General features: G+C 40.7%; 1 protein-coding gene across 1 annotated transcript in view; it reads right to left on the minus strand.

The window, feature by feature from the left end:
* FBN1 (fibrillin 1) overlaps window positions 1–15,396 on the minus strand; it is a 262,621-nt gene that overhangs the window by 49,476 nt on the left and 197,749 nt on the right. Inside the window, exons 32-41 of the mRNA XM_084817119.1 lie at window positions 14,885–15,007; window positions 13,000–13,122; window positions 12,090–12,215; window positions 10,818–10,940; window positions 9,528–9,650; window positions 8,582–8,746; window positions 7,185–7,253; window positions 6,707–6,832; window positions 5,934–6,056; window positions 2,597–2,755 (exon numbers count right to left, since the gene is read on the minus strand). Coding sequence (XP_084673245.1) covers window positions 2,597–2,755; window positions 5,934–6,056; window positions 6,707–6,832; window positions 7,185–7,253; window positions 8,582–8,746; window positions 9,528–9,650; window positions 10,818–10,940; window positions 12,090–12,215; window positions 13,000–13,122; window positions 14,885–15,007 — 1,260 coding nt within the window. The remainder of the gene's footprint in view (window positions 1–2,596; window positions 2,756–5,933; window positions 6,057–6,706; window positions 6,833–7,184; window positions 7,254–8,581; window positions 8,747–9,527; window positions 9,651–10,817; window positions 10,941–12,089; window positions 12,216–12,999; window positions 13,123–14,884; window positions 15,008–15,396) is intronic.

A 15,396-nucleotide genomic window follows, 5' to 3' on the forward strand; every position in this document is an offset into this window, starting at 1 on the left:
ATAACAATAGTAAGAAGAAAAGGTTCATGTATATTTAAAAATGCCATTGAAGTCACAAAGCAAGATGATTGATTCTCACTCAAAGCCAATGTAATAATATTACCGTTTTAATAAGTTGTTATTGTTTTTATCGTTTTTATGTAAACTGCTCTGGAAGCTTTGTCAGCAGAAGAGCAGGGTCAAAATGCTTCCAACAAACAAACAATTCAAAGTCCATTTTTAATCTATGCCTCTTGAAGGACAGGTTTCCTAAATGGAACATGCATTCTATAAGAATGGTTCTGTAGGATAAAGTTTTTAAAAATCTAAATCTTCATCCCTTGCTCATTAACAGCCTTACATGGAATATATACTAACCAGCTGTGCACACAATAGTTATATATGTGTGCATATCTGTGGATGTATGTTAAGAACTAGATGGATAAATGTTAACACCAAACATAGCAAGATTTATGTTTTAAAACCATCTCAGGGCCAAATCTGAGATGTTAGGTTGCTTTAATATTAATGGTGATTTCCTAATGGAAATCAGGTGGATGCAGCCGTTGAATATTCCCCTAAATAAAAACAAGCCATCAGTGAATGTAATACTATCTACTTTGAAGTCACTTCATTGATATTTCTGGAAGAAAGGGAGAATAGTTGAAGAGTCCAGTCCCAAAAGCCATATTCAAGATAAAGTGATGCTGTATGAAGTAGATTTGGCCACAGGAGAATCTGTGCATTCCAGAAGGTTGAGCATTAGATTTTGAATCAAATTCAAGTCTTGGGCAATTCACTATGTCCTAGTTTCATCTGTAAAATGGAAACAACAGTGACCTATGCTCATGGGAGTTTCATAAAGAAAAATGGGTTTTGCTAGGATATAATAAACAAAACCAGCATAACAACCTTCTCAAGATGTGTTAATCAAATCAATAGTGGTTTTTATTGAGAGAAAACTGTATTGCTTCTCTGCTTTCTCTCCTATAACCACCCTCCATCCACCAAACATCCTACAGCTTTAGACTCCATCATGTTGCAAGAGGCCTTAAGGGAAAAATCCAGTTTTCCTCAGAACTGGATAAATCACAGCAGGTGAACTGTATTTATATGCTACTTTTGTATTCTACTGTTCCTTTAAGGAGGTCAGAATGGTATTTTAGCATAAGAGGATTCCTTATGTGGTAGTTGTGAGTTACAGCCAAATACGTGATGATGTTTACATTTTTAAAGGGGGAACAGCCATTGTTCCTTCACCCCAACATGCTTTCCTGTGACCTGAACATCCCATTGCAACCAGGCATATTTAACGTACAGGTTTTTAAAAAGTTCAAACAGCATCAACCGGGGATGGGAGGAAGAGACCGAATATCAGGTTCAAAGCAGGTGAAGATAACAGCTTCAGAGGAAGGATTTTCCTCAGGACCACAGCAGGGAAGGAAAGGGTAAAATTCCCATTCTACACTTACTGTTTGCCAGTAATTATCAGCACCCCTACCATCCCATTGATGTTATCCATGTTTTAAAAAATCTACATATTCTATTTACTTATTAAAAGCATTTCTATAGCACCTTTTAGTCAGAGACTCTCATGTTAAAGGCAGAGACTCCTCTGTCATGTATAGTTTGGCCCACCATCTCACCTACGTAAGTCTTGAAAGCATTTTCTTCACTCCATCATAAAACAGTCTGGCAAACAAGATTCTTCATCATGCCCATCAACATCCATCCATCTATTTTCTCTCTCTCTCTCTGTTTTTTATTGCTGTTTTTTTTAGCTTAACATGCCACCTGAAGACAAGGTTCTGGTGAACTTGAAAACTTGCTTGCTACTTTATGGCATTTACGGTGGTCTTGATATTTCCCTATTGCTTTTGGATTTTCCCCCCAATGGACTAATATGGCTGCCTACAAGGTTAGAGAGATTGAAGTGCCCAAGGTCACATGGTGATCTTAAGTTTGGAGAGAAACAATAGTCCTTAAGAGAATTGGTCTGGGCCTGTAATTTATAAACTCATTTATTTTGCCCGACTATCAGCTCTGGCCAGAATTGTGAAGCACTACATAGTCCTGAAAAACCTGTTTACCAGATACAGTAATTGGATGAGTGGAAAGGAAACACTACAAGCTAATATGCTTAAATTATACACAGGCAATAATACTTTTATCACACGCAACCTTCAACATTTGAGGATAGAGGAGAACTATTGTGTTTGTCTCTACCCTCAGAGCTAAGGAGGAATTTGAACTCAGGATTTCCAAATACAACCTTAGCATTTGTAACCATGGCACCACATTGGCTGTGGATAGTCACAGCAATCCAGCAGTATTCCAGAAATATATTACTTGAATATATGTTGATACCTTTGTCCCATTTTTGCTTCAGCAACCCCTCCCCCAACACCCTGTACGTGAGTGTGATTTTAAATGATTTTTGGTGACTTGCTGGCCCATTTGGTGATTTGCTGGCACATTTGTACATATGCGGTAGTCAAAACAACCTTCAGAATCAAGGTTAAGCTGTAAAAGCCATGTGCCATGTTTGTCAGCAATACCTTAATAGTATTTAATATGCTAATATTTGTGATTTTTATTCTCTAGCAAAAATACAAACCAGTGCTTGGGATGGGGCATTGTTCACAAGGTCTATTCCAGGCCCGTCCAATGTTGTAGGAACAGCAGCACATTTTTTTGGTCATGTTAAAGAGCAGCTCTCCATCACAGGTTTGATTGTCAGCATAATAGTTTCTGTAGCACAGACTCCTCCTCATATCTGCAAAGCAGGGAAAAAGGATATCAACACCTTAGTATGGTGTGCATCATGAAGCCTGTAAGGCAAATGGAGGTGACCCCCTGTGGTGGAAGATTTTTGGGTGCATTAAGGGCAGCAGAGTGGGGCTGATGAAGCAGAGTCCACCAGGATATTCTTCTGTCAAAGAAGCTTGCACAAAAGAACTTCCCAGTAGATTGTGCCCTATGTTCATTTAGTGTGCATTGGGCAGCACCAAAATGCCACCTTGGGCCAGCCCCTTAGGCAAATATTAGGTGCCATTACGTTTAGTGACGTGGGAGACAGACAAATCTGACCCATGGGGTACAATCCTCTGGGAAAATCTCCAAGCAAGCCCCACTGAAATGAACAGGAGTGGCATGAGAGTAATGTTCTTGTTTAAATGAGGCCTGCACAAGAAAATTCCCAGTGGATTGTGGTTCATGCTGATTAGAAGGGGGGGGTGCCCCTTGGATTCCACATTTTTCAATTTTCAGCCACCAAAATGTAATGGGCTGGCCCTGCCTTTAAATGAGAAAATATGTTAGCTCCATGTTTTATTAGTAAGCCATTTGTCTCAAGCCTCTTCTTGTTTCTTGTTTTTTTCAAGGGGTTGTTGAAATCCAGTGTTCTTAGGTTACAAAGCCGACAGCTATTGTGGAGTTACGTCATCATCTGTGGAAAAATCTCTTGTAGCATTGTCCAAAATCCCACGAATGCCACTTGGTTTCATAACTATAAAACCCAGAACACACTCATCAAGGGCCTCAAAACCTTGGCAAGCAGCACACATCCTAACCTCAACCAGCCATGGGTTCTTATATTTAAAATCTTGCTCAATTTGTGATTTCATATCCTTCTAGTGAAATACTGGAAGATGATGCCCTGTGTCTTTGGCTTAGTTTTACTTAGACATTTTGAGTTCATTTGAGTTTGGAACCTCAAGAGCAATTCAGCAAGAGGACAGAACTGAACTGACATGCATTAAAACTGAAGGTAAACCCTGGAATGGCACATCTACAAGGTTGCTATGCACTGCAGACATAACAAAAATGTTCAAAAAGTAGACTACAAAGCCTCTGATTTATGCTAAGACTTGGTATTGAACCAGCTGTTTTTGTTCTAACCATGCACCAGTTCTTGCTTTACAAAATGAGATGAGATCAACCCTTTCTGGAAGCACAACCTCCAACTTAGAAGCCTTCTTCCCTTTCCTACATGTAAGGTTGTGTTTACTGCAGGATGAGAGAAAGGCACTCTACTTATGCTCAGAGTCACTCTTTATTATTATTACTTCATATCACCCAGGGTTCAGCCCTAGCAATGAAAACTGGTTCTGGGGCTGAGCTATGACAAGCTCTAGCTCAAATTAAGATGGCAATGCACAGCCCATTATTAGCAGAGTGATGCTGAAGACAAAAGGATAAAACAGCTCTGTGCTAATATTAAATAACAGAGACCTGAGGGGGGGGAGAGGGAATTTTACATATGCATTAAAATAAGGTACTTGGTGTTTTAATTTCCTTAGCATTAACTATGTAAGCATTTATGAAAAAAACACTACAAAACTAAAATTTTCAACTGCAAACAAGTTGGAAAACTTGTATCAACCTACTATAGTTACCTAGACTCGAGAAGTCATTACATAAAATGCAGGGCTACAGAGAAGGTCTCTGGGTTTCTCAGCCCCTCTTTTCTGGGCCAGTTTCTCAGCCTTGCTCTTAATCTGCCACTATGCAGGCTTCTAACACAAGTAGCAGCCAACTGTCACCATACAGAAATATTCTCTCTGAGCTACTTTTCATGTTACACTTTCAAAATACAAACTCACAACACACTGCTGAAGATACTTGCAAATATCTTAAAGGTTAACCATTCACACAAACGACTCAGAGACCAATTTGGCAATTTCTGTTTCTTTTTGGTTGTTTACTTTATGGACCAAAGACCACATTGGTGTACATGTAGTGTTCCTCACCAGGCATAAAAACACACCTCTGAAGGCAGGTTAACTGTAGTTATTTATGATAATGCATGGAGGTGCTTTTTCTTGGCTTTTTCCCGAGGTGTTATCCAGAGACGTGTTACCAGAAATAACTGAAATAAACCCCTTTGATCTTGTGCCCGTATATGTGGTGAGGCACATCATGCACTGCAGAACATCACCATCAACAACAACACAGACTTTGGTGCATATAATGAACATTTATATCCACCTTTATTTCAGATAAATGTGCTTAGGATTGCAGTGCGCAATGCAAGGTTTCTGTAAAATCCATAGAGCATATGTGCCTTTAATACCTAAAATCAGGTATGTTATGGAGCCAGATAAGACATGATGGCAGTATCAGCAGTTCTGGGTGTTTAATCATGTAGAAATCAAGGTGCTTAGGTCCAATAACAACAGAAGGAGAAATGCAGTGACAAGAGAAGAGCTTTTCCCTTCCCACACTGTTTCTCTGCCCCCCCACCCCCCACCCCCACAATTGCAGTCTATGTGACTGGACAGTTCCATATTTAAATATACTGAACTGTCACCATTACTTCAGGCCCTAATATTTCATACTAAATGTCTTACTGTTACTGTTAATCTCTTGCTCCTCGGTACTGCACCCATTGAATTCTATGAGAATTTTGCCACTCTAACAGAACATGATTCAGGACTTGAACACATTTTCCTTTGTTAAAAGCATAACAAGCTTTGCCAGCAAACTTCCCACCAGGAAGATTCATTCATGGATCAGAGACAAGAAAAGCCAACCTTGCTAGATGATGCAGACATAACATTATTTACAAAATGAGACGCTTCATTAACGATGGGAGGGAAATACTGACATGTAGCTGTGCTTTCTGTTCAATGAGTTCAGATATGTCAACAAAATTATTTCTCTGTTCGATGGATGAATATGATGAAGGGCCCATCAGTTTGTTTTGTGTAAGCTGGCTTTTCTCAAGTCAAGATCAGCCATGCTGCCTGTTGCTAGTTCAGAACTGGTGTGTGATACAAGTAAGGCTGTAAAAATCTCCTTTCTTTTCTTCTTCTGGGAAGTTTAGTTTATGTTGTTACATTGAAGTGTTCTGTTGTGTTTGGAGTTATTGTTGTTTGTATTCTGAAGTGAAGCCTTAAGTGCTCCATTTCAGTGTGAAAAGGCAGGCTAGAAGATTAAACAAATAAACTTACCCATGCAATTGTTCCCTCCATTGACTTGCATGTAGTCAGGAGGACAAATACAAGTATAGTTTCCTATGGTATTGTAGCAAGTACCAGGCCCACAGATACCAGGTGTAGTACATTCATCAATATCTGTAAGAAAAATACAAGTCTGGGGGTTAATATCAAGGAGAGAGAAATAGAGATGCACTGTGGCCAAAGCTTCCATGAAAATTCCATACTGCATTGCAACCCATACTGGGTTGAGTCCTGGCATTGACAATAGGAGAGAGCTTTGGTTAGCCTTGAACAAAACTATAAATATGTAGGTTTTTGTATAGATTTATTTTGTTCAAGAACACATTTGAGTTAAAGATGTCTGAACATCACATGGGAATATGCTTGCTGAGGCCAATTCAAAGTTAGAGCTGCTGGATATGGAGAGACGGGTATGGGTAAAATGGACCGAGTCTACAGGCAAACCTCACAAGTTGCAATTAACAACAATCATTACTACTCTTTTCCCGCCTATTTAATGTCTGCTTAGTGCAGACACTGTGCTGAGTCTTGTAGAGAACAAGAACAGAGAGCCTTGACTGTTGGGCAGTATATAGATGTAATAAATAATGATATAGTCTTAAGCCAAGAAGTCTTTAGTTAACTGTTGCTTTCTACACCTGCCCTGTCCAGCATGGCTCCAGTGTATTCTGGAGAGATACTACGTGGTTTTATGGATGGTATTTTTTCTCTATGGAATTAAAAGCAACAATTCCCAATGCTGAGTAAACCCAAGACTTACTTACCATCACACACTCGAGTTTCTTCATTCAAATAGTAGCCAGATGGACACTGACACTGAAAGCTACCAAACGAATTGATGCATTGTCCTCCTTGGCAAAGTCCAGGTAGTTCTTGACACTCATCAATATCTATTCAGATAAAAATACCAATAGTATCTTGTTAAAGAAGATCACGAACAAACTAAGCTGGTCAAAGAACATTTATTATAACATTATGGGTGCTTCCAGATGAGGCTTTTATCAGGCAATCACCCTGTTTCATTCCCAGAATTTTACGTGAGGTCCAGTTGACATTGTCTTCATTTTGTCAGCTTCCTGTGTTTTCCCACCACATCTTCCATCTTTTTTCTTTCCACAAAAAAATCTGCTAAGGAGGAAAAGACAGAATAGCCACACAACGGTCTTTCAGTTGGTAGCACTAGGAGTTCTCCCTCTGGAAGCACCCTATGACTGGTAGAGAAAAAACACAAATATACATTACCCTCCAAAATAACTGTAATAGGATTGGGTCGGAATCCTTCTCCTCCAGGACACAGCAGCTTGTAGTCAGCTGAAAAGGGAAATAAATCTTATGCATCTATAACACTAAAAAGCTTTGTTGCGATAACTATCACACTTATTTTTTTCCTGCCACCTTCTTCCAACTTGAGATCCCTCAAGTTGGAGGTTCCCAGGATGAAAGGAACCAGTAGCCTCAGATACTGCAATCAAGTGGTCTACATGTAACCTCCACCCTATGAAATGTACTGGATTCCATTCAGACTTCATTTATGCCAAAAGCAAGTTTAGCTTCTTCTTTTTTTAAAGATACTCTTGCATTATTTAGTTCCCTTTTCTTGATGTTATTTCAAAGCCAGTGGATTTTTCCTAACATAAAGAACACAACCACCAAACAATTTAACACATGACTGCACCCTGTGGATGATCCTATTAGAACTACCAAACTCTCAAAGGGAGCAAGAAGATATAAGGTGTTTCTACATTAAGCAAACCCCCGCAAAACCCCACATCCTTTCCGGAGCTTCCTGCTTTCAGTTTCTTTGCGGGATTAGGAAGGGCTTCTTTACACAACAGCCACATGGTTTGAACTAAGGAAGTGGCTTCCTTCCTCCCTGGCATGTGTGCAAAGGAGGGGAGAGGAGTCTTGTTTTCATAGCTTAACTTCTGCTGTACTGTTTTCTCACAGCCTTCAGGAAACCTCTGACTTACTTCTGAGTAGACACAAAATGTAAGATTATGCTGTAAGTCTGCAACCCTTGGCACATTTATGTGGGAGTAAGCTGCACTGAACTCAATGGGACTTACTTCTGAGTAGACATAGGATCACCCTGTATGTCTGCAACCCTCAGCACACTTACTTGGGAGTAAGCCCCACTGAACTTAATAGGGTGCTCTGAAACAACAGAGGATGTTGCTTCTGAGCTTGGTAAGGTGGGGGATCAGATGTGTCTCCCTTCGTTGCAGGGAGGCATTTTACCCTCTTCTCCCTCCAACGGAGAAATGCAGAGGCAGGAGATGCAATCTGCAGGCAATTCTTGCCCTCACTCCTGTCAAATCTCATCCTGACCACTCCCAACAACTGAAAACAAACACCCACAGCAGGCAGACACAGCGGTTTCTTCCGCTATTGGAGAATTTCACAGGAATGTCATGACACTCCTGTTCCATGGGCTGGAAAAAACCCCACATTTTCTGCGTTTGGGGAAAAAACGAGATAGGCTGGAGGAAATGGCAGGAGACACCCTGGAGGGTAACGACATTATCTAAAAAGCCCGCAAACTTCCGAGAGACAGCCATCTCAATAATAGGATAAAAGCTCCATGTGATGAACCCGAGACACAATTTAACCATCATCTTGTATTGTTCTGTCTCACTTACTTGTGTTCACAGCTGGGCACTGTTCACAGGGAATCCCCCAAGCTTTACCAAGGGAACAGCAGCAAGAGGCCTTGGAAACTCCAACCCCAATTTCATTGCTGCAAGCTGTATCTCCATTATCTCCTCGAGGTTTAATTTCCAAGTAACAGTAGCCAGAGCGTGTATCTAATGAGCAAAAGAACCTGATGTTTTAAGTGCTGAAGAGCCTTACAATGCAAGCATAAAAGAACAGTCCCCCATAGAAGCCATACTGCTTTTGGCACTACCTTGAACACTCCTGTTCATGTAAAGTGGGATTTTTCTGCAGCTCTTCAATTATCTAGAGCTTCTCTCATAGTACTAGAACCCATGAAGCTGATTGATGGGAGATTCAGAACAGATAAAAGGAAAGGTTTCTTCACATAGCACAGAGTTAAACTATGGAATTCGCTTCATCAAGACATAGTGATGGCCACCAATTTGGATGGCTTTAAAAGGGGGTTAGATAAATTTCTGGAGGAGAAGGCTAGCAATGGCTTCCAGTCCTGATGGCTATATGCTACGTCCAGTATCAGAGGCAGTAAGCCTAAGTACACCAGTTGCTGGGGAACATGGGTGGGAGGGTGCTGTTGCACTCATGTCCTGCTTGCAGGTGGTTAGCCACTGCGTGAAAAGAACGCTGGACTAGATAGACCCTTGGCCTGATCTAGAAGGGCTCTTCTTATGTTCTTCCTGCTGTGCCAATTGGCATATCTATATTTTTACCCCAGGAGCTGAGAAGATTCAGCAGCTTTGCCACTGCCACCTCAGAAATATCTATCCTGTTCAACATATAGATTATGTTTCTTTAATTGTAGTAGAGGGCTGTACCTCTTAACCTCTCACGCCCAAACATGCAGAAGTCATCACATGTGTTGTGTTAGGAAGGCTAAAACCCACGTGATTAATAAAAGAAAACAATATTTACCAACACATCCGACTCGAGTGGGGTTCAGCTCGAAATCCGGGGGGCACTCACAGGTGTAACTGCCTGGGATATTGAGGCAAGTGCCACTGATGCAAGTGGTGGGGTCTGCACACTCATTGATATCTGGTTGGGAAACAAGCCAACAACAACCTGGGAGTAAGCAAACAACTCAAAGACTACAAGCTAATTTGTAAATAGCAGCAGCCCATGATATCTGGATGTGCCGATTTTGAGGGCCCTTTCTACTAAGCTAAAAAGTATCCCCCCCCCCAAGCATTTAAGCATCAACAGACTTCCATATTCTGTTCAGTGCCCACATCTTGCTCCCAGATAATACCCCTGAATTAACTTCCTTAACTCCAGTATCTACTATTCCCTTCCTTGCTGGTTTTTCTAGTGAGTATTTGCATGGTATGAATTAAGTATTCTCCCTATGTCTTTTGTGTGGGGGTTTCTAAAAATTAACCCCAAATGAGAAAATTGCATTCTGCAAAATCAGACACAATGGTCTCAATCCCAGGGGCTGTGTGTAGGATTTTCATGTGCACAGCTGGCCTTCTGAGCCTCCTTTCAACCTCTGTCCTTCATGCCACTTTGAGAAGCTGCTTCCAAAATTCAGGAGGCATTCAGGGTGGCCTCCAAGGCAGCATGGAAAGCTGAAATTGGGGGAAAGATATGTGTACATTCAGACATGCTCATAAGAACCTCTTGGGTCCTGCCCAGTAAGGCCAAAATATCAAAGCCCAAATTCAGTTATAGAGTTCTTAAGGGCTAATTCATATGTAATACAAGTACATGCAACAGGAGGAAGTCCACACTCCTTAGTCCATAAACCTGTGTGACAGTGGAAACATGTTTGATGTGTGCCCACATTATCATGTTTAGAGAGTCAATATAAAATGTTTTGCATGTATCCATAACACAGTCATATGTAAAGTGCCCCTCAGATGGACTTATACTGTTGTAAAAATCCATGGAAGGACCTAAGAGTGGCATGTGAAAATTTCCATCTCCAAACTTATTTCACTTTTCCAACCCAACAAAAGGGGTAATATATTTGGGGAGTGGGTTGACTGAATGTGGCCATCCTAGCTGAGAAGCAAGATGAAACTCACATCATTGGAACATTCAGGTTCAGTTAAACCTGGATACATTTCAGAGAAATTTGTTTACATGAGCAGTAAGTGCAGGGGTCTAACCTTACTACTGCGAACACACGCTACATCTAAGAGGCTGGCCAGAACAAGACAAGTAATACTAACTATCAAACTGGCCAAGCCATATATTTACCTGTGCAGTTACCACCACTTCTGTCCAATTCATAGCCTGTCTCACACTGGCATCGGAACAGGCCAGGAAGGTTGTGACAAGTCCCATAGACGCATATGTTAGCAAGGCTGCACTCATCAATATCTTTAATAAGTTGGTGGGGGAACAAGAGACAGAATATGCCATAATTATTTTAAAATGAACAGGAATGCAACTTTGTAGCATTAAGTATTCAATAAGTGAAATACAAAACTAGATGACCAAAAACACCTGAATGTTCTTTATCAACATAAACAGGGCTCCAAAAATTCAGTTGCCATGGAGACCACCCCTCCCCTCTCAGGTGACTGTTCCCTCCCCTGGATGACCAGTGTTCCCAGTGCAAGGCTTTCAGCTTTCCAGAGATATGAATGAGAAAGTAAGGTTTCTGGGCAAAAGTAAAGATGTGTACTCAAAGATACTATGGAAAGCTAACCCTGTCCCTTGATCTTACCGATGTTAGTTTCTGGGGTGGGGTGGGGGGACAGGATTTGCCCTCTACACCAGTGTTGCTGAGTGCAGCCTGTTCCCTTTGCCCCATAGAAATTAACATGAGCCACTGAGAACATTGGCAAAAATCCAACGTTGCACAACTGGGCTTCCCCTTGCTCTCCTCCCCACTGCAGCCTATGGCGTCCCCCAGATCTGATGTGGAGGGTCCTGCAAATCTCCAAAGCAGATCTGGGGGACATGTCAGGCAGGGGAAAACTGTTCTGCCAGCATTTTTTATTTCAGTGACATCCTGCCAGGACTGGATACAACCCCAAGCTACCTTCTGTCTAAGACCTCACCTCTTCATCTACACAGTCCCACTCTAGGTTCAGTTTCTTGGTCATAATTGAATGTTACTTACAGATCATGATATAATATAGAGGGATCAACCTTCATAATCAACTGGCTGCTTAAGATTTTCATAATTTTATTTCAATATCTTTAGAAAGATGTAAATGCTTCAGAATTATGTCTTGATATCAGCCATATTCTATTGCCTTTGGCTATAGAAATGCAGGCCAAATGAGGGGCAATGTTAAAAGTAGCCAAGATTAAAGACGCCGGAAACAAATCTGGATCACCTATCAGACCAGAAAATAGGAAGCCAGGAACTTCCAAGGGAGGTTCTAGGAGAGATGCCTTTAAATTATTTTTAAATACAAAAAAATCAAGACACCTAAACTACAACAGTTAAAATTTTTGTAATCACATTGGATTGCCAAATTAAGTTGAGTAGTGTTTATACAGATTTCACTGAAGTACCTTCACAGGCTTTCCCATCTAGGCTTGGCAAAAATCCCATATCACATTCACAGCGATAACCTCCTGGGGCGTTCAGGCACTGACCATTTTCACAGAGGTTCAAATTTTCTGAACATTCATCAATATCTGAAAAGAAAAAAATCACATTAATGCAAATGTTCTCTCTCTCTCTCTCTCTCTGCCCTCCCTGTATCCCAAATGCCTTTGCAGCACTGTCATACAAGCATGTAGCGCAGTTGGATTTTTTTTTTTTTACTGCTCTTGTCTGCCACCTCTGTAGCCTGGTGAAACAATCCATGAACTACCCATAGTTCTGGGTTCTCACATAATGATAACCCATGGTTTAAACAACCAAGAGTTCAAAAACCTAACAGCAAACCATGGGTTCTCTTCATGGGTTGTTCATGGTTAACAACCCATAGTTAACCCATAATTCCAGGTTCGCACGTAATTACAACCCACAATTCAACAACCCATAGTATGGGTTTCCATTACGTGCAAACCAGGTCATAGCCTGAACTGATATAAGGCAGCTTCCTATGAGACGAGACCCACAGCTCTAAGTCTTAGCCATAACAGTGCATTAGCATACAGACAATGCAATGGTGTGTCACATCTCATATTTTAAGAGCATTTGCTATGATTATATGCTTTTTTATACCCTGTATTCTATATGCAGATGCTGGCTGGACTGGCAGTTAAATCTCACTTCAACATTGATGATGGAAGACCATCTTCTACCGCACCTCAAGGCAGTGGTCTAGCTTAGGGGCAAAGGGCAGGCCATGAACCTCACACTGCTCCCAATCCCCAAATATCAGACTGCCTCACACTGCCTGATGATAAGGCCGGGCAGAGGCATGGGGGATTACATTCAGATATATGTATCTCTCTCCAAGAGAATGCTCACCTGTACATGTGAATCCATCTCCAGTGTACCCTTCTTTACATAAGCAACGGTATGATCCCATGGTATTTTTGCAATCAGCAAGTGGGCTGCACATGTGTGTCCCATTGGAGCATTCATCTAGATCTAAAGAGAACAAAAACCACATTGATAAAAACACGACTATTTATAATTGCAAACTTCATGTATACTCAAATTTACAGAGTAAAGAGAAACCAGCAGTAGTAATAAGACTGAAAAAAGGCTGACAATTTGTGCAACGAACTGCTGACCTAAATAAATATATCTGAAAATTGTAGTATAATGCATACTGAATATGACTCAGCAACGAAGCTGACAGAAAGAAAAAATGGTGGGGAGAGGGGTTACAAAATCATTATATCCAGGACTCTGAAAGAAACAGTGCCAGTATATAGTGTATGGATTAGGCCAGGCATGGGGAACCTGTGGCTCTCTCGAACTCCTTTCTTAGCAAGCCCCATCTCATTTTCTCAGGCATGACCTTCTGAAAACTGGTAAAGACCTTCTTTTTTAGGAAAACATTTAGTATACACTTTTAATTTGCTGTTTTAATCAATTCCTATTTTTTGAATATTTATTATTATTATTATTATTAATTTATACCCCGCCTTTTTCCCAATACTGGGACACAAGGCGGCTTACAAACATTAAAACATATCTCAGATATTTTGATTGCTGTTGCACTGTTTTCTGCTGCTGCTTTCATGTTTTATATTATATTGTAAATTGGAAGCATGTTTTAAATTGCTAAGTTACTGAATACGTTGCAAGCTGCCTAGAAATACTTAAGTAAGATGGGGATTAAATGTTTTAAAATAAATACATAGAACGTTGGTCTACAACTCCCATCATCATTGACCAATGCTGGCTGGGGATGATAGAAGCTGGAATCCGACATCATCTGGAGGTTCCCCTGTATTGGATTAGGCCTTTCCTACAGTATTGGGTACAAGGAACTGAAGATAATTCAAGACTGTGGTTGGAATCCACTGCACCACTTCACGTACAGTGAAGACCTTGTGCATTCACAGCTGGGGTGTTCATATGTTCAACAGCAGACCTTCATACTACATCAAAAATGGTTTTGAAAATCCTCTCTATTTCAAATGTGCTTTGCCATGTGGCATGGAGGATTGCTTCTTTGAGAAACGTTATGTCCAACACCCCCTTGGGTGTATGGTTTTAACTGCATGCTCCTGTGAATCCTATGCTAGTTAGAAATGACAGGAGTTGGAGTTACCCAAAGTTTCTGGGGCTAACTAAACTCAAATAAATATTCAAGATGGGGATTATCAATTGCTATACCATCCAGCTCATCACAAAAACATGTAATTGTGCCAGATGCAAATGTTAGAATTGGTGTACGAATAATTTAGATGCAATATATTTAAGAAGAAGCTGGGGAAAGTTGATGATTATAAGTAAAAATGGCCACCATGGTACATCCTAATACTTCCAAATTCTTACAAAGGATTCCATAATAAGGTCTGAGAACAATTGTTTACACCCCCAAGAAGGAAGCGGAAGTAATTGTAGGTTGATTATTTGAAGGAAAAAATGCTTATTTTAAAACTATCTGGGCAACAGTACAAGAGGCTTAAGGAAGCAGCACAATTTCCTTCTCCACAAGTTTTCATGGAGCAGTTAGATAAACATCTGTAAAAGGCTGCTAAAGTCTTATGGATGCCTGTTCTGGCATACCAGGTTGGATTTGGTAACTATAAGGTCAAATCCAGATTAAAAATCACATCTCTCATGTCACCGGAACTGGATAAACATTTGTTTATAAAGCCAACAGATGATGAAATTATTACTTTCAGCATTGACACAGATACATTTTTAAAAAATCAGAGGGCCTCAAACTCACCTGTACATTTGCTACCATCTCCAAGCCAACCTGGACTGCAACTGCATTTGAAACTTCCAGCTGTGTTTGTACATATAGCATTCCGGTCACAATTATGGGCTCCAATTTCACACTCATTAACATCTGCAGGGAGGGGAAAAAGTACAAGGCACCTATATGTTAGCTTTTCTCAAATCTCTCAGGGCAAACACTCCCCCCCCTTAATTACTTTATTATCTGATAAACAATTCATGAATCTGTGAGCACAGTATACAAGCATCCAAGAATTACATTTCCAGCAGTTGGAATGACTCCTTGGAGAGCATTACCATCAGCTTGGCTCTGCATGGTGTGATTTTGATTATGTATTGGTGATTGAGTCTGGTGTAAACTATTTTGGCTTTCCCCATGGCAGCCTGTTTGAACCAAATTCTGTGCTACCAGAGGAGTGCAAAACAGATGAAGTAAGCCTATCAGGCTCTGGGCAAACCAGGTGTGATGGTGGCAGATCCTTGGTTTAAATGATGACCTTG

The sequence above is a fragment of the Heloderma suspectum genome, chromosome 11, assembly GCF_057233095.1.
Source record: "Heloderma suspectum isolate Gila_16-S chromosome 11, 16-S_ref, whole genome shotgun sequence".
Classification (NCBI taxonomy): Eukaryota; Metazoa; Chordata; class Lepidosauria; order Squamata; family Helodermatidae; genus Heloderma; species Heloderma suspectum.